The sequence below is a fragment of the Mus pahari genome, chromosome 10, assembly GCF_900095145.1.
Source record: "Mus pahari chromosome 10, PAHARI_EIJ_v1.1, whole genome shotgun sequence".
In the NCBI taxonomy this organism is placed as follows: domain Eukaryota; kingdom Metazoa; phylum Chordata; class Mammalia; order Rodentia; family Muridae; genus Mus; species Mus pahari.
The window spans coordinates 55,285,889-55,306,071 of NC_034599.1; the positions used below are offsets into that span (position 1 = coordinate 55,285,889).

At 46.3% G+C, this 20,183-nt stretch overlaps 1 protein-coding gene across 2 annotated transcripts in view; it reads right to left on the bottom strand.

The window, feature by feature from the left end:
* Thsd4 (thrombospondin type 1 domain containing 4) overlaps window positions 1-20,183 on the bottom strand; it is a 560,327-nt gene that overhangs the window by 407,333 nt on the left and 132,811 nt on the right. For both annotated transcript variants that reach the window (XM_029543546.1, XM_029543547.1), the window contains exons 5-6: window positions 19,248-19,695; window positions 2,252-2,354 (exon numbers count right to left, since the gene is read on the bottom strand). In XM_029543546.1, the coding sequence (XP_029399406.1) occupies window positions 2,252-2,354; window positions 19,248-19,695 (551 nt within the window). The remainder of the gene's footprint in view (window positions 1-2,251; window positions 2,355-19,247; window positions 19,696-20,183) is intronic.

The following is a 20,183-nucleotide window of genomic DNA, read 5'->3' on the forward strand; positions in this document are numbered from 1 at the left end:
CTCTCTCTCTCTCTCTCTCTCTCTCTCTCTCTCTCTCTCTCTCTCTCCCCTTGCCCCATATGCATGTGTATGTTCAATGATAAGACACATGTACATATAAAGACCAGAGTCAACTTCAGGGACCACCCACCCACCTTATCCTTTGAGACAGGATCTTTACTAGGCTGGCTGGCCAGTGAGCCCTTGAGTCTGTCTTCATCTCCCGACATTGGAATTTGAACTATGCACCATACCTGGCTTTTTCCATGGGTACTGAGAAATGAACTAAGGTCCCTTTGCTTACATAGTAAGCACTTTAATGGTTAAGCCATCTCCCCAAACCTCCTATTGATTTGTATGGATGAATGTTTGAATGTCAGGTTGACCCCACACTTGATTTCCTGTTTCATGGGATGTGGGTTCCTGACAACAGGGTCAGACACATGGCCTGAATTAACCCAGGGAATCTGTGCCTTAAAACAGAGTTCAAGGATGGAAATATGATCAGAAAAGATCACTTTGCAGTTTTCCTAGCACTGATGTACCACACTGCATAAATTACAGGCAACAGCATTGACTCACAGATCTAGTGGCCAGGAATCACAGTCAAGGTGTGAGCAGGGCCATGCTCTCTTCAAAGTGTCAGGGAGGGATGGTGGTGTGAGAGCCTTCCCATGATTCTTCCTGGTTTCTGGCAGTTCCTGGAAACCTTTGGTGTTCCTGGCATACGGCCATGCTACTTTACTTCCTGTCTGCCTCTGCCATGGCTGTCTGTAACTTTGCACTGGTTTCTCAGTATCTGTACATGGCTATATCCCTTTGGAGGAGGTCAGTCACAGCACACAAGGGTCTACCCGACCCTCCACCTACCCAACCCTCTGTAGTCTGAGCTCACCTTCACTGACATGCTGGTTACAACTAGAAAGATTCCCAACAAGGTCACTATCTTATTTGGGGTTCCGACTGCTGTGGCAAAATACCATGACTCAGCTGGGTATGGTGGTGGCACACATCTTTCATACCAGCACTCAGGAAGCAGAGGCCGGTGAGTCTCGGAGGCTGGGGCTAGACTGATCTACCAAATGAATTCTAGGATACTCAGGGCTACACAGAGAAATCCTTTCTTAAAAGAACAACAAACAAACAAACAAAAACAAATTTAAAAAAAAAAATCCACTATGACCAAAAAAGCAAGTAGGGTGAAGGGGACATCTTTTCTTATGGTCTAATGAAGTCAGGACAGGAACTCAAGCAGGACAGAGACCTGGAGGCAGACGCTGGTGCAGAAGCCTTGGAGGGGGGGTGCTACTTACGGGCTTGCTCAGCCTGCTCTCACACATACACCAAGACCACCTGCCCAGAGGTGGTACCATCCACGGTGGGCTGGGCCCTCCCAGGTCAAGCATCAATCAAGAAGATGCACAAGCTTGCCCACAGGCCAGTCTGGTAGGGGTGTTTTCTCAACTGAGGTTCCCTCATTTAAAGTAACTGTAGCTTGTGTAAAAGTCAACATAAAACTAGATAACACAGTCCTATCTCCCAGTATTAGAAACTAGAGCAGCTCTCCTCAACCCATGGGCCCCAAGTCTCTATCTCCCAAAGTATTTCTTGGTAAACCTCTACTCCCCAAATATTTACATTATGATTCATCACAGTAGCACAATTACAGTTATGAAATAGCAAGGAAAAGTAATTTTATGGTGGGGGGGGGGAGTTCACCACAATACGAGGAACTGTATTAAAGGGCCACAGCATTAGAACGGCTGAGAACCTCTGAACAAGAGTTTTAACATGTCTCTGCGGGAGCCAGGGTGGGAGGTGCGTACGTGCTGACCCAAAGCACCAGGAGAGAAATGCTGAGCTCTGAGTGCAAAGCCACGCAAGTCTGCTCACCTGCCTGGGCAAGAGGCTAGCGGAGCCAAGGGGTGAAGAGAGGCTGAACAGGGCAAGCAAGGAGCTGGGTTTTCAGGAATGCAGCCAATCTGAACCCCAGCCCAATATTTTAATTTCTCAGTAAAATGATGAACAAAATATCTTTTTTGATGAAATATATTTAGTTTGGGTTTCTCCCACAATGACGAGATAACTGGTGTATTATAAAAAATGTATCAGCCATTAAATCAGGCATGGGACACATGCCTGTATTCCTAGCACTTGCGAAGTAGCTACAGGAGAATCACAATAATAATAATAATAATAATAATAATAATAATAATAATAAATATAATAATTCCTACTGACACAGCTGAGTCGGGGGACCCAGCTGCCTTACCTTCTGCAAATGGCTCCCATTCATAAAACCGGCCCATGAATGGCTTGTTGTTGTAAGATGCACACTGTACCTCCCGGATGCTTCTACCGCTTTCTGGACACGCCTAATAAAGCAGATATAAAATGTAGTTAGTGTTCATGCTTTTATAATCCTAGGATACCTTTCAATCTGAATACTAGGCTTCCTCCACTGAAACCAGGCTTTCTGAAAAATTTCTGGTCATCTTTATTAAGATGTTTAGTGCTGAGATGTAGCTCGGTGAGGCAGTTGCTAGTTTAGTCTGTGGGGGGTCCCAGGTACGCTAGTACTGCAAAAATAAACACTAAAGTAAATAAAAATGATAAATAAATCTAATGGCTGGGGAGATGGCTCAGTGGGGAGGCGTGAGGATCTAAATTTGGATTCCTTAGAATCTATGTTTAAGAAGAAGAAACCTGGTACAGGGGCCCAGGGTTATATACTCATAACCCCAGCATTGGGGAGGCCGACAATGGGGGCTCCCAGGATTCATAGATCAGTTAGGCCAGCCAAAATGGCAAGGTCCAGGTTCAGTGCATGGCTGTGTCTAAAGTGACAAGAATAAGGCTCAGAGAATACTGTGGAAGAAAGATCAGGGAGACTGGAAGAGGGTTGGGGACTTATGTGAGATTGTGCTTTCTGGCAATATCAGAAACTACAACTGTGAAGTCTCACCAACATAGCCACCCAAAGGTGAGCTGAACCAGGATGACACCAAAGAACACGCTAACCTGGACAGAGAGAAGCCTCTGAGCTCTTAGCCCTACACCAAGGACGATAGGCAACTGAGGAGAGCTAGGCCTGGAAGCGGTGGTCTTCCCATGGGAGAGCGCACCGATTGGTTAGCTATTGCCATATGGTCAGCCCTGAAACCATACACACCGGTAGGTAACATTATGGGTTTATGGGTTATATTTAGTAATACATATGTACGTACAAATGCATATATGCCTTCACATGTGCATATAACAATGAAAAAAGAGGTCATCAACTTGAGGAGAATGAGGAGGGGTTTGGAGGGAGCAAATGGAAAGAAGAGATGTTACAATTCTTATAATTTCAAAAATTAAAAAGATACAGTGGAGACAGATGGAGGACAACATCAGACATTTTACTCTGGCTCTGGCCTCCACCTACCCATGTACATACCTGTACACGCCTGCACATATGCACATGCCTGAGAAAAAGTTAAGAATAATCTAACGTGGATCTCCAGGCTTCACTGCAGCTTAGAACAAGTGTGAGAATGCTTATGTTTCTTTTCTTAAAAACAAGACAGAAAACCTCCCAGGTTAATTTGCTGAGACTATTTGCCAAGCCTTCAGCTTCAGACTGCTAAGTGGCTAAGTGGCTTCCCTCCCTCTTAAAGTCACTCCTTGAATGCCCACAGCTAAGGCATCCAGCGCCCTTGGCTTGGGCCAGGTGCTCTTCATACGTATTCCATATGTCATTCATCACGGCCACCAACAGGGCAAATATCAGTTCCATAGATATTTTTTCACAGACAGGATAACTGAGGCACAGAGGGGTCACGGAGCTTGGGGGAGGGCTAGCTTTCAATCCACGCAGGGTGGTTTCCTTCACTCTGCTTTCCTTTGTTCTTCCATCTTTCCTTGTCTGAATTCTGTCTTCTCTCCGAATCAAGGGCTCCCAACGTCCACTATGCAGGAAAACCACCCAGCCCTCCACTAGTGATTCCTGTCCCTCAAATCTAGAATGAGATCTATCAATCTGTAGCTTATCAAATGTATCCAGGAAGAGTCTGGTACCCAATGAAAATGGGCAGTTCCGTGTGGCTTATTTCTATCTAGTTTGTAAGTTGCAAACACAGCAGTGTTTGATGTAAAATAAATATAAAAGATCAGAACCATTAGATTACATTGTTGCTAAAAGTATGATCTGTCATTTCAAAACCCAGTTATACCCTGTTTAAAGGGTGTGTGTACATGTGTGTATGTCTGTGAATGTGTGTATATGTTTGTATGTATGTATGTGTGTATATACATATGTGTGTGAATATATATATATATATATATATATATATATATATATATATGTGTGTGTGTGTGTGTGTGTGCATATATATGTATGTGTGGTATGTGTATATGCTGCTGTGTGCATACATGTGTGTACATATGTACTTATGTGTGTGTACATGTATCTCTCTCTCCCTCTGTCTCTGTGTGTGTCTGTTTGTCTGTCTGCCTGTCTATCAATGTTAAAAGAAGAGAAGGGAAAGAAGCCCCCTGGCCTCTTAAACATTACAAAGCACTGTGCATAGAAGGTTCTGGAATAATCTGCTAATAGTCCAAAACCCTCAAGGGTTTATAAAGAATTCTGCTGTATGTCATCAGAAGCACTAGATCTTCTGGAAGATGAAAGAAGAGAGGGAGAAACGAGGCTCAGCAGGAGGAAGCCATCCCCTGCTTGGGAGGGGAAAGAGGTGGGAGGCTGCTGGTCCCCACCTCAGGGTGACCGGAGTCGGCTCGGTCTGATGCAAACCATATGGAACAAGATTCCATTTGAAGCAGAATGTGAAGGAATCGGTGAGGAGAGGAACTGGGTGGACAGGAAGGCTGGGCTGAACTCTGGTAGTCCACGAGGAAGTGATTGCCTGGGTCAGCCCCTTTCCTAGGGCTCTGGAAGCCTACCTGCTGGCCACCCTGACTCCTGACGCACAGGGGCTCCCAATAATAGCAGCTGCAGAAGGGGATTTGTTTCACTTTTGAGATAAAGTCTCACATAGATAAAGTCCCCCAATTTATCTGGGAGAAAAAACAACCCACAAGGACTTGTTAAGGAGCAGGCATCTTGGGCTACTGAGATGGCTCAGTGGACAGAGGCATATGCCAGCCAGCCCAGCAGCATAAGCTAAACCCCTGTCTCACCCCCCCCCCCACTGCCCCAGTTGCAGGTGGGAAGTGGTTCAGTAATAAAAGTCACAGCGCCTCCCTGGCAATGCTGGTGTACCAGTCCCAGACCCACTCTTATCTATTTCTCTCCAGATCAATTACCCCAGAAGCCTGGAGTTGAAGAGAGAGAACCTAAAACCCTTTAACCTACAGATGTGGACTCTGAGGCCGGAGAAGTGGTGTACCTTGCCTAAGATCCCTTAGGACACAGAGGCAGGGCCCTGAGACTGACCACAGCAGACCAGTCACTTCACTGCAGGTTGTTCCCAGAAACAGACCGGACCAAAGAGCCAAATGTTCTGCTCCTTCAATAACCACACCCGCATAAAGCCATGCTGTTCCACAATTAGGTAAAAGCCACCATTCATTAACCTGGTCATTCATTAGCACATGTCAAAACTGAAGATCACAGACCACAGAGACCATGTGTTTTGTCTTTGTCTAAGAACACAATGCGGCCTGGGTAAGAGTGGCTCATATATTAAGTACTTGGTTCCCAGCAGGCAGCACTGTTTGGAAAGGGCTGGGAAGCATGGCCTTGTTGAGGACGTGTGCCACTGAGGGAGGTACAAATATGTTCAGTTGCTATGGAAATCAGTGTGGCGGCTCCTCGGGAAGAGGGGACAGATCTACTTCAATATCCAGCTATACCACTCTTAGGCGTCTACGCAAAGAATGCTTCATCCTATCACAGAGACACTTTCTCAGCCATGTTCACTGCTGCTCTATTCATAATAGCCAGAAATTGCAAACAACCTAGATGTCCCTCAATGAAGAAGTGGATAAAGGAAATGTGGTACATCTATACAATGGAGTATTACTCAGTCGTTAAAAAAGGAAATAAGATTTGCAGGTAAATGGGTGGAACTAGAAAATCATCCTGAGGGAAGGACCAGGGGTGACAGATAGTGCTCATTGGGAAAAGGAAATGAAACACATAGTTACGGGTGAATGTGATGGTGGTGGGCTGGACTGGGCGAATCCCAGTAGGGAAGGGGAGGGAAGCGTCAGACAAGGAGAGAATACAGGGAGAGACAGTTGTAAGTAAGGGCCATTTGAGGGGTATTATGGAAACCTAATAGTCAACACTTTCTAATATATAGATGAAGGTGATCTAAATGCAATGAAGTGAAAAATGAGGACATGATTGGTATGGTTTGCAGATATGAGGGAGAAAACAGCCAGAGGCATCTAGAAGGGTCCAGACTAAACCAGGCTAGCAGCCTGAATCAGGCCAGAAGACTGAACCTGGCCAGCAGACCTGGGCCATGAGAGGAGAGGGGATGGGGTAGAGCAAGAGAGGAAGAGAAAACAGAAGGGACAAAGAGAGAACACGGGGACCTAGAGACCAAGAGAAGCTCAGAGCCAAAATGGCTAGGTCTTATGAGGAATCAGAGAAGGCACAGGGATAGAGAGGTTTAGGGTAGGGGGTGGGATGTGCCAACCAGAATGACTCTGTAACAGGTATTTGCTATGCTGAGAGCCAGGCTGCCAGCATCTGCTTGGATACCCCCCCCCCCGTTAGCCATTTCTCCAGGGTTTCTTTGAGACCTAACAGAATTCACCAAATAGTGCGTGAGACAGAGCCATGACGGGCCATCTTCTGTTACCCAAGGATGCTTCCACTACACCAATTGGGTTACATCTAATTGAGTTGTCCACCAAAGGGAATCCCCGAACAACCCAGGCTGTTGCTAAGACTATAGCTGCTCCACAAACTGACAGCAAAGCTCTGCTGCTGAAGACAACACCCACACAACTCAATGACTGTGGAGAAGTTGAGCTGGTGCCTACAGAGAGCCATCATACTCCAGTGACTTTCATACAGGAAAGTCCTCTGGATGCTATGAAAGGGAAGTGTAAACAGCAAGCCAGCATAGACCCTTGATCTACATTGCTGTCTTACCTGAAACATACGCTTGAGCTATGGTGACACATAGCTTGTGGGAGTGTCCAACCAATGACTTAAGGCCCACACCAAGAGAGAACCCATACCTGACACTGCTTGGGTGACCAAGAGCCTACAACTAGATAGCTGAGGGACTTCCGGTAAAGCCAAATAGTGCGGTTCTTCTTCTTCTTCTTTTTTTTTTTTAACTAGCAGTAAAATGACATTCTGCTATACTGTCTTGTTCAGCTACCATCACAGAAGCTTCCTCCTGAAGCAGAGGGGAGCAAATACAGAGACCCCCAGACAGACATTAGGCAGAGAGACCTTGGGACACTCAGCCCTAAATGTATGTCTTCATCAAATCCCGTCCTACAGAGCTCAGGGACCCCTGCACTAGAGAAGGCTGGAAGAGTGTAAGATCCAGAGAGACTAACAAAACAAGGCCCTCTAAATCAACATAAACAAAGCTCACATGAACTCAGAGACTGACAGCACACACAGGACCATGGGTTTGCCCCTGGTCCTCTGCAGATACATCATGGCTTCCAGTTTAGTGGTTTTATAGGATTCCTTAGAGTGCACATGAGCGGGCTTCTGATGCTTGTGCCTTCTCTTGGGCTCTTTTCAGTCTGTTGGTTTGTTTATCCAGTTTGGATGTATAGTTTGGGTTTTATATTATATTGTGCTATATTGTAATTTATTGTCATGCCTTAGAAGCCTATGGTTTTCTAATGAGAGACAGAAACAGACTGGATCCAGATGAGAAGGGAGGTGGGGAGGAACTGGGAGAAGAGGGGGAGGGAACCCATAATTAGAATATATTATGTAAAATTATTTTCAATAAAAGGGAAAAGAAAGAAAGAAGAATTATCGCGGTAGCAGTTTTCAGCATTGCCTTGGAGAGGGAAGAGGCACTAAAGGTTTGTAAGAATACTGCTACTTGGGGCTGGGGTGATATCTCAGCTGGAGATGTGCTTGCTGTAGAAGCCTGAAGATGAAATTCACAGCCCTGAGTAGGAAGTCTACATCACATTCCTCCCCTCGAGCCTCAGGGATCTGTGAGGAAGAGAGCGGAGGAGATTTTAAGAGCCAGAGACAGTGAATGACTTCAGGAAAGATAGTATTTCCTAGACATAAAAGGGCAGATACACGTAATAATTCACAGCGACTGGAACATACACAGTTCAAGCCCACAGCATGGAGGAGGGGAAGTGCACATGAAGCTCTGCCCCTAGCCAAGGATGCTGCAAGAGGGAAAGTCAGTTTCTTTGATGGATCGATGCCTGGTAGTTGGAGTGATGCCTGGTATATCAACCACACTCCACGGCAGACCCCGCCGCGCTCAGGAGTGATGCCTGGCATGGCAGACCCCACGCTCAGGAGTGATGCCTGGTATATCAACCACGCTCCACGGCAGACCCCACCGCGCTCAGGAGTGATGCCTGGCATGGCAGACCCTGCGCTCAGGAGTGATGCCTGGTATATCAACCACGTTCCACGGTAGACCCACGCTTGGGAGAAGTCAGCTACCACAAACCAGACTCAGTGTTTGAGAGTCAGGAGGTGGATGGGTATAGAGATGACAGAGGATCCCACGAGGGGAACCCTGGCCAAAATACAGTGCATGAAGCTCTCAATTAATAAAATTCAAACAGTATTTTTCAAAAAAAAAAGAATGAAAGAAAGAAGGAAAGAAAAAAAGAAAGAAAGAAAGGAAAGGAAAGGAAAGGAAAGGAAAGGAAAGAAAAGAAAAGAAAAGAAAAGAAAAGAAAAGAAAAGAAAAGAAAGCTGTTCAATTCCCAATAACTGAGAGGGAGGAGGGAAGGGGAAGGGAGGGAGGAAGGGAGGGAGGGAGACAGGGGGAGAAACAGAGACAAAGGGAGAAACAGAGACAGAGACAGAGACAGAGACAGAGGGAGAAGAAGAGGGAGAAGGAGAGGGAGAGGGAGTGGGAGAGGGAGAGACTGAAGTTCTGGCACAGCACCTAACAGTGGTGCTGACCAGATCTGAGACAGGTCTGGAAGCCTAGGTCATGTTCAGCCTCACCGGCCTGAGGAGGTGGCTGTAGCCTTAAGGAGTAAGGCCACCACCATGCAGGGTNAGAGGGAGAGGGAGAGGGAGAGGGAGAGGGAGAGGGAGAGAAAGACACTCAAGTTCTGGCACAGCACCTAACAGTGGTGCTGACCACCTCTGAGACAGGTCTGGAAGCCTAGGTCATGTTCAGCCTCACCGGCCTGAGGAGGTGGCTGTAGCCTTAAGGAGTAAGGCCACCACCATGCAGGGTAGGGAACGCCTGCTTTATGTCTCTCTCGTAGATCACATCTGTTTGCACTTGTCTCCTATTATCAGCATATAATCTCCTCATTTTTAGCAGACCCCGCGAAGCTAATACTTCCAGGTTCAGATGGCTGTACATTTGTTAGATCTTTAGATTGGTTGTTTCCTGATGTCACAGGGTGAGTCACCTTTCACCTTGTCAGTAATCATCCCTCTGTTAGGCGGTGAGCCTTGCCTGTCAGGGCACAGATTCCTAGTCGTCAGGCTAGAAAACTGGCAGTGGAGGGGAGAGGTAGGAAGTTGTGTAGAAAGGGAACAGGGTTATTCACCATGGAACCCACAAAGGCTGCCACGTTCCAGCCAAGAATGGCCCCCTGGGAGAGGGCCCCCCTCAAATGGCCCTGTCCACCCAAAAGAGGGAGAGATGTTTCCCTCGGAGAAATGAAGATGTACTTCAGTGTGAGCTGAATCCTTATAAAGCACCATGTGCCCTTTCCAAAATCCTGTCTCACAAGTGCCCGGGGGATGGGATGAGTCACACAGAGAATTATGGAAATTCAGGCTACATTTCTAGTGACCCTGGTTAATAATCAGAGTTGACAATGTGGAGTGCCTAATTCCACCGCTCAACAGGCCACCAGCGGTCATCAGCACTCACCTTTTGTTAATTAAACTATTTTCCTTTCCTGAGGTGATGAGGGGCACCATGCCCAGCTGAGAAGCATACGCAGTGAAGAGGGTGCCAAGACACTTGACCTCGACTCTGCCCGGGTCAGATAGGTCCTTTTTTAAATCCTTGAAGTTACTCTGGATTTAATCAAAAGATCAGCTATGACAAAGAGGGTATATATTTATATCTCCCTTGAAGGGATCTAAAAGAGGAATCAAGAAATGTTCTCAAGCCTTAATGAGGAGGTGGCTGGCAGAAGACATCCTAAAGAGACACTGCATCCCTCAATCTGAGGGAAAACAAATGAGACTTTCCTCCAGGAGTCCGATGGCAGGAGAAGGACAGGGCACCCATCAGAGTCTCCAGGAAAGACACACAGTTTGTCAGAGCACCCTGCAGGGTAGAACAGTAGCCTGCATAGTGACAGGTCAGAGTGGGGCAGGACCACACCTTGGCTGGACTGCTTAGAGCTGAATACCCTCAGCCCTCTATGTAAACTTCGCTCACACTTCAGGACCCCAAGGGGAAGAGGGACTTGAGGGTTCTGCTGGATCTCTGCGCTTCTTTCCACTGTGGTCACATTCAATGCAAACCCCTTTCTATGTTCTACCTCTATTTCGACTCTCAGTTCGCTTCATGAGGACAGGTAGGCAAGCCTTCTTGGGATAGACTGTGACACCACCGCCCCTGCCCCCCAAGTCAGTGACTAGCATGTGACTTACTTAGGGGACTGGAGAGATGGTTTAGTCATAAAAGTGCTTGCCATGGAAGAATGAGGAGCTGAGTTCAGATCCCTTGGGAGCCTCTGGAACCCATGTGAAAAGCCAGGGTAATGTCCTGTGACTCCTGCACTAAAGGGACAGAGACAGAAACAGCCATGAAGCGCACTGGCTGAGCAGTCACCGAGAGAGCCTGTCTCAAAAAGGAGGGGAGGTGAAGGAGAAGATTGAGGAAACACATCCCAAGTTGACCTCCACACACGTCATATGTATTCACATCAGCATATGCCTACACGTGCTCGCACAAGCAAACACACACACACACACACACACACACACACACACCATCTAGTTAGTTTCTCATGGCAAAGTGTAAATTATCACAAGGAATGGCAAACTTTGCACTTGCCTCGGTTAGGTGAGGTTTAACCAAGTGTGCAACAAAGTTGCCAGTTTACAGCACTGTTCAGTGAATGGCTGTTTAACTAAACACACCAGAGATGCACACAACAGGTTCAGAACTGCTGAGGGAACAACTGGAAGGAAGGTTGGCACTCTTGGCAAATATTCTCCTAGCACTTTCAGAGCTAGAAAATGGGATTCACCCTCCAACGGAAGAGCAAGACTCCAGGGGCCAGAATGCTTTCCCGGTTACCAGTGTGTGTACCATCTCCATTCTCTAGAGAAACAGGACCACCTTTCCAAAGGTCCTCCCACCACTCCCGTAATTCTCTGGTCACTGAAAAGGTTTGTCTGAAGTCAAGGCCTTGCACTTCATTCCTAATCTGATTTTTTTTTTTTTAAATTCCCAAGTGCATCATTTTTCATCCAAGAGAAGCAGCTCATAATGTTCTCGCAGAAGAAAAGTTTTCTTCTCATTCCAGGGCACAGGTCAAAGCCCCAAAGCATGTCAATGTAACTAAATCCATCCGCTCACCCAGAAGAGTATTTTATTTTTTTAAAAGACAAGGTCTCATGTATCCCAGGCTGACTTTGAACACATTGTTTGGACAAGGATGACCTTAGACTTTTGACCTTGCATTTTTTTCCCTAGTGCTGGAATGAGGGGTGTGTCACATCTGCTTTATGAGGTCCTGGGTATTGAACTCACAGCCTCAGCTACGACAGGCAAGCACTCTCCCAACTATGTCACATATGCCACATTCCCAGGCAGAATCCTCTAAGTGTCTCTCTGTCTCTGTCTCTCTCTGTCTCTCTCTGTTTCTCTCTCTCTCTCTCTCTCTCTCTCTCTCTCTCTCTCTCTCATACACACACACAAACACACACACACACACACACCCTAGGCCCTGTCTCGGATCATTTATTTATGTATTTATGTACTTCCAATTCTTGATATTAACTATAAATGTCTATAGCTGTATGGACATTTTTTTAAAGAATGCTTTTTGCTAACTAGTTGATGATACAGTCATTCAAACATGCACAATGCAAACTAAGAGGTGAGGAACTTAACCTCTTAGTGGCTACATCAGGAACACCATTAACAAGGACCCTCAGCTGCTCCCTAGAAGGGTAAAAAAAATCCCACTGTAAAGCAAGTCATTGTTCTGCATATCACAGCTATGGAGGACACTGGGAAGACTCACACCAGTTTCTCACAGGCCAACTCAAGAACGATACATAAAGACTCCTGGTGGGGGTGGAGAGTGGGGGCAGTGCAACATCTAGGGAAGGGGATGGGGTGTTCAGCCAGCCAGCCACTCAGTGTGTAATCTAGCAAAATTAACAGTCAACTGATCCTTAATGATGATAGATTTTTTTTTTAAAAAAGAAGAAATCAACATGCTGTGTCTGTGCGTATGTGCATGTATGTGTCTGTGGGTGCATGTACATATGTGTGTGTGTGGGTACGTGTTCATGTGCAGGTTCACTCATGTGTGAGCCCGACAATACCTCAGGACTTATTTCTCAGATGCTGTTTCCAGCAGTTTTGGGGGTAGAGTCTCACACTACTGTGGCGCACTGATTGGGTCAGCCTGGTTGGCTACCCAACCCCAAGAGCCTACCTCCCAGGGCTGGGGTTACATGCAGACAAAGACAAGCTTTTATTTGTGTTCTGTCCCAAGAACACACTCAGGTCCTGACAGATTGAGACGAACCCCAGCCTAGGTTCCGAGCTTTTAAGTGACTGATCACTTTGTCTTGGGAGACAGATGCACTCACTTCTAACATCGCAGTGTTGGTATCTGTACAACTTAATTTTAAAGCAGTAATTACTAGCCATTGTTTATTGAACCACTTTAAAAATAACATTACATTTTGTTTATTTTGTGTGTGTATTCTTGTGCACACAAACATCTCCCCTCCCCCGCCACAGTGTGTATGTGTGCACATGTGCATACATGCATGGGCCAGGATAGACACGTGGGGGTCAGAGGACAACCTGAGGGAGTCAGTTCTCTTTTTTTGCCCACATGGACCCTGGGGCTTGGACTCAGATTTGGTGGTAAGTCCTGCTCAACAATTTCACTGGCTCTGTACAATATTTTTATAAGATGGATAGTGTTGGTAATGAACAGCACACACACTGATTTCTCAGCAAGAGCAACAGCAGTGAGATCATACATGCTGGGGCCTCCAGCCCGGTAGCTAGACCATCCAGGCACTGGCCTCATGGTTCCCTGCAGCCTGTCAAACCTTCAGAAGTGCCCTGAATTCTTACCTGGACCCTTTCTAAACCCCTGAGCTCCCCTGTAAAAGACATGGCTGTTGACCGAACTTCCTGGTCTTAGCCATTAGCCAGCAAGACACAGGGCAACTGATGAATCAGTGATACCTCTGTGTCACGGTTGTGTCTTCATTTGTGAAGGTGAACTTGCTCCTTGCGGGGGAAGACTTGGCTCTCTGGGAAGATTTCCTGTTCTCCCCAGAGGTTCCCACATTGCCTGCTCTTTCCCAGCATGCAGGAGGAAGTTCTAGGTGTCACTGCTGCTTTAACCCACTGCACCTGGAAAATCCGCAGCCTTACTGACTCCGTCCAAGCCCAGTGATGACCACGTTCTTCACCTGTCCACGTAGGGGCTGGGGTGTGGTTCAATAGTCCAATGCCTGCAGCTGGCTTTGACCTTTCCATGCCTAGAATTAAGCCTGAGAGGCAGAGATTATACTGCTCTCTGATTTATGGGAGCCGATAGAGAATTAAGTGGCTCTCCAAGCCAAGGACACTTATCCCAACACCCTAGTTAAGCTCCCCTTGCAAAGCCACCTTTGTGGGTACTAACTATCCCATACTGTCTTGCAAGTCTAATCTTTAGTTAAACCAGACAGCTTGCTTGCTTTAAAGTAAAGCAAACAACAGCAGAGTCTCTGTGGATCTTTAGTGAGCAACCTGAACTGGCCTTGGACTCACAACCCTACCTCACTCTCCCAGGTACTTGGATTACAGGCATACAGAATAGCTGAAGCTGCTTTCTGACTTTCCCTCTGCATAAAATGTTTCATTCACAGGCCATCTAAAAGGTGAAGTAAGGCCCTGAATTTTACTCTGCTTAAAATGTTTCAATCACAGGCATCTAAGAGGTCAAGCAAGGCCCACGTCATGTTGCTGTATTTTGATGTGTTAACAGATACATTCTGATTAAAGGTTTCCAATTATTCATAGTAGGAGTGGGGATGGGGAGATGGACTCCAACCACCTGGCAGGATCCTGAGTCTCCAGCACAATCCTGCCTGCTTTTCCCTGTCCCTGTCCCTGTCCTTGTCCCTGTCCCTAGCCCTTTCTTTGGCCTCCCAAGTTCTTTTTTGTCTTTGCTGGCTGTTTTTATAGGCAAGCTTAACCACCTCTACTCAGTAGAGTCTTCCCCAACCCAGGGCCCCCTCTGCGCTCCCAGGATTCCCCCTGCTTGGACACCTATTCCAGCACCAGTACCAGACAAGTACCTGCAGGCAGGACTCTCCCTGCATCTCTTTAGAGCCAGTGGTTCTCAACCTGTGAGTGGAGACATTCTTGGCAAATCTCTATCTCCAAAAATATTTATATCACGATTCATAACTGTAGCAAATTTACAGTTATAAAGTAGCAAAATAAATAACTTTACGGTTAGGGGTCATGGCAACATGAGGAACTGTATTAAAGGGTCACAACATTAGAAAGACTGAGAGCCACTGTTTTAGAGCATTATACTGTAGAGGGAGGAGCCATGACCAGAAATGAGACAGGGTTCCGATTTATATAAGCCTGCAAAACATTTGTCCCTAACCCAGCCTCCTCAGAGTCATCACCATACATCTCAGAACTGAGACACTGTTGAAGGAATCTTAGAACTACCAGGGGATCTATCAAAACTAAAGGCACGCTGAACATCAGTTTAAGGATGGAGTTAAGGAGCTGGTGTTTGCAGACTGTGCTAGACTATATCCCTTCTTCCTCTTCTCTCAGATAGCAGCCAGAAGAGGAAAAGTGTATGCCTGATTTTTAATCTTTGGAGACGATCTAAGTGCTGACCGACATTCTCTTGTTAGTTTGGATAATATTTTCCATAATACTGTCCTGTGGCATTTTCCTCTTAGACTAGGGAGACCTGCATAATTTAGGGCTGCATTTCATCTCTTCATGTTGGGGCTCAGGGAGGGCATGGAGCCGTCTAGATGACATCATTGGCTAGGATGTGCAAACTGCTCTCCTTGGAAAAGGATTTGTGCTGCGCTGGTCCATGGCTGAAGTCTTGGAACTTAGGCTTCAGGGTTGTTGTTCTCTTCGCCCTCGAATGGTAACCATGACCACCAGGACTCAAGTGTTTCTATAAACCACCTAGTTTACACAGAGCATCTGCTTTCCTTCGGGAGTCTGGAGTTTTGTAACGAGACAGAGAATGGCCACATGAAAAGGCCTTGGCATGGAGAAAGGAGTCTCTAGCAGAAAATTCACAGGTCTCTCAATAATTCATCAGGAGAGGACCTAGGATGAGATTCCAACAGAGAGGACTCTTGGGACCCAGTGCTTGGCTACCTTTGGACTTGGTCCCCTGTGCCTTTCTCTTTTCCAGGTTTTCCTTGTATATTCACAGCATAACAAGCTAAGAGTATGAGCATATACTAAATCTTAGGAAACCTCCAGGGAGATCATCACACCCAGGACAGGCCTTGGAGGATACCTAAAAAACAGAAGCTTTTAGGTTCTCATAGAGTGTGGTGTAAGTCTCGAGAAGTCCAGTGCTTATAAAAAGAAGATAGGCAAAAAGTAGCAGAACCCATGGGAGATGATAATTCTCCATAAATACAGGCAGGGTGTGTGCCGGAACAGTGGCATGCATTGTGTGAAAGATCACAATGGAAAATATGGAATGAAGCCTCTACAGCACAGGACATTTGATTCTGTCCTGTTTTGGAGACTGTGGTGGTCTGAATATGCTCAACCTAGGGAGTGGCACTATTAGGAGGTGTGGCCTTGTTGGAGGAAGGGTGTCCCTTCAGATCAAGATGTAGGACTCTTGGCTTCTCCAGCAGCATGCCTTCCTGTGTGCCACCATGCTTCCCACCATGATTCCTGCTGCCGTGATCATAATGTCCTCTGATACTGTAAGAGTTGCCTTGGTCATGGTGTCTCTTCATGGCAATGAAACCCAGATTAAGACAGAGATTTAACTATTTCTCACTTTTAATGTTGAGAGGACTGGGTATGATGGTGTATGCCTGCAATCTCAGAAGAGTTCAAGGGCATCCTCTACTACATAGTGAACTCATGACTGGCCTATACAACATACATCGAAAACAAAACAAAACAAAACAAGACAAACAAAAAAACCTGAGACGACTTTTTCTCTGTCTGTCTCCTCAATGCCTCTGTGCGTTTACTCTGGCTCCCAGGGAATCTATGGCTTCTGCCTGTTGTTGGCAGCATAGAGTATGCCCTTTAAAGATGCAAGTCAAGAGGCCAAGGCACCGAGAGATGACTTTCTGTACCACTCCTAACTCGTTTTGTTTTGTTTTTGTCTTCTTTTTCTCTGTTTTGGTTTGGTTTTTTGGAGTCATGGTCTTTCTGTGTTGCCCTCACTATGTAAACCAGGCAGGTCTCCAACTTATGGAGCTCAGCCTGCCTCTGCCTTCCCAGTACTGAGATTAAAGACATAGGTTACCACACCCAGACCTAGATCCCTATTTTGCAAACAGTAATTAGATAATAAATCGATATGCATGGGGCTGGAAAGATGGCTCACATGTCAAGACCGCTTGCTGTTCTTCCAGAGGATCCTAGTTCAAATTCTAGTACCTACTTCAGATGGTTCACAAATGCTTGTAACTCCAGCTCCAGTACACACACACACACACACACACACACACACACACACACACGAATGCAAATCAGATGGAAGAAGATTAAGTACATGATGGTTCCACATTTATTCCTCTGTCTTTTCCTTTTTCTTTATGACTTACTTTGATCTCAGAATTTCAAGACATACTTGTCGTGGGAGAATATGTATGACTTTACCAAAGAATTGGTTTCACTTTAATAGAACAGCAATGGCTATTCAAAACAAGAGGCACATCTGATCCCGAAGGCAAGTAACTCCTTACTTTTTCAATTCACAAAATATTTTTAGGCAACACCTCATCTGATCCTCATAACAACACTATAAGGTAGATTTGACTTTTTTTTTTCTTTTTCATTTCAGAGGACCAAAAGTAGAGCCTCATGCATGCTAGCCAAATGCTCTACCACAGAGCTTCATCCTCTGCCCAGTAGACAATGGGACTTTCATCTTTCACGGTACGGAATTCATTGTAATTTGGCTGGCTGGCTAGCTATGGCTTTAGAAAAATGAGTGCTTTATAGAACGAATAATCCCTACAATCTCACCGTGGAGGAACAGGCTAAAAGGCAGAGCAGGCATTTGGAGGAATTATTAAGATCACAAATTAAGTCACTTCTATGGACTCCATAGCAGGAAATAGATTTTTAATGAGGAAATTGAAGCTAATATGTACCAGCTGTCCTGTTACCCACCAACGAGTATTAAGGCAGATTAAATTATTAATGAAAACTGTAGCAGCTTAGAAACTTAACCTCTTCCCAGTCCCTCCTCCTTTCCATTCTTCCCCAGCCCTCCATTGCTGTTAGAAGAAGAGCACCTGGTCCTATACAGTTCATAACAACCACTCGCTTTACTATCCGGGGAGTCGTGGTGTCTGCCTTAGTTGTTGAACCTTGCTTTGCAAGTGTGAAATGAAGAGTGGAACAAATTAATTGAGTCAAGTGGAAGATGAGAGGAGGCAGGAAAAGTAGCATGTGTAAGGCCTAGCTGGAGGCGAGTTACTGATGAAAGCAGAGATGGCTGAGATGCGGGAAGAGGGAAGGGCCAATATCTACTTTTTGAACTCATCTCCAAAGTGGGTATTCAGACGATCTACACGATGACTGCTATTTCAAATTCTTAAAACCCTGAAATACTCCCACCCAACTGGGAAAGTAATTGCTGGACAGAACCCTCCACGCATAGCTCCCACCCCAGCTGTCCTGGTCCTCTCCTAAGATGGGACTCTTCATGATCTCTCCATTTTCTCCTTTGTAGTACATCATCTGAGGTGTTAGTTCTATGGAGTAGCAAGGAACTTCCAGCTAGGTGGCTCCTCCCCAAACACCTACTTCCTTGGCAGCCAAACTGCACTTGACTCATGAGCAAAGAATGAATGTTGTTGGGGCGAGGAGACGGCTCATTTGGTAAAGTGTTTGCCACAAGGGTGTGGTGGTGTGTGCCTGTGATCCCAGAACTGGGGAGACAGAAACAGGAGGACCTTGGAGCTTGCTGGACAGCTAGAATAACTGAGTCGGTGAGCTCAATGAGACCTTGCCTCAAAAAAATAAGGAGGGGCTGGAGACGTGGATCAGCAGTTAAGAGTATGCACTGCTCTTTCAGAAGACTCCAGTTCAACTCCCAGCACCCACATCAGACAGCTCACAACCACCTGAAACTCCAGGTCCAAGGGATCCAATATCCTTTTCTGGCCTCCAAATGCTCCTGAATCCTGCATGATATACATACACTCACAGAAGCCCACACACATATGCAGAAATAAAAAATAAATAAATATTTAACCAAACAAGAAAAATAAATTACACGTAAGGTAGAACGTGAGTGAGGAAGACATCTGACATTGGGCTGTGCCCTATACATGCCTGTGCACACACACAAATAGGTACACACATACAGAAACAACGCAATTACTTTTGGCATACGCCACTGAGACTTTGGAAGGTGTTATCCCAAAATGGCTAACTGATGTCACTGCCACACAATTGTTGATGTGACTCCATCAGTTATGCATTCTTTCTTTTTAAAGCATTAGCTTTACACACACACACACACACACACACACACACACAAACAAACACAGCACATATGGGTGAATACATGGAAGAAGAGAGGGAAAAGAGATAAAAGGTCTGTTGACATGATCCCCCTCAGTCTTCCAGGTAGTGGGTGTCAACTGACCAGGAATTAAGAAAATCAGCTGCCTCCAAGCCAAGTCTGAGGTGCTGCGTACTCACATTGGTGTTGCACAGTTTGTACTGCCGATAGGCCCCGATGCAGGAGATTGCTGTTGATCGCAGATGCTGGGGAAAGGCCTGAGCTGCCCCATGGGGCCTAGCACCATCGTTGCTGCTCAGTTCCGGGCTGTGGAAGAGACTTGAAGCTGCAGGATAGCTTTGATCATGAGTCAAGGGCAGCTGGTAGCTAGAAGCCTTAGAAGGCGGCAGTCCAGAGCGAGGGCCACTGTCGCTCTGGTAGAGAGGTCGGCTGTGGGAGAACTGGTGGGTTGGTGGCCGGTAGCCCTGCTTAGAAGCAGATGTGTCCTGGGACCTGGAGTGCCTGGATGAAGGCCTCTGTCTCCGAAGCCTCTGTGGAGTATGCATGGTATCGGTCTGCAGCGGTAAGATGTAGGGAGCCTTCCCATAGCCATACTTGCCAGGGCCAATAGGACCTCGGGTCCTGCTCCTAAAGAGAAGAACAGAACAAAGACCAACAGAGTCATGTGAACTGTATACCACCTCAAAGGCTCTGGCCCCACGGCTCAGAGGAGACATCACGGAAGCCAAGGCGGAGGCTCCCTACAGACAAGAGGAGAATGGTGGTGGAAATCACTGGTTGGGTGACCTGCAGGTAATGTGAATGGTTAGAAGCAAGGTTGGAATCACAAGCTGTCAGTGCAAGCTCATTGCACCAGAGAGCTTGGCCTTTTCTGTAGGTCAGAGGGAGCTAGTAAGGGTTTCTGAGACCCATAAAGACATAGTTACAATTTCAGAAACAATTACTTTCACTTCCCCCACCCCTGATAATGTGAGTTTTTTGCTCACCCAGGTGTGTCTGATATTCCACATGATCTCCAAGACCATGCATAGTCAAAGAGCACTCTTGGGTAAGCGGAGCTTAGCCTGACCCATGACATTCCACTATAGTCCTGAGAACTTGCACTGACCTTAGAA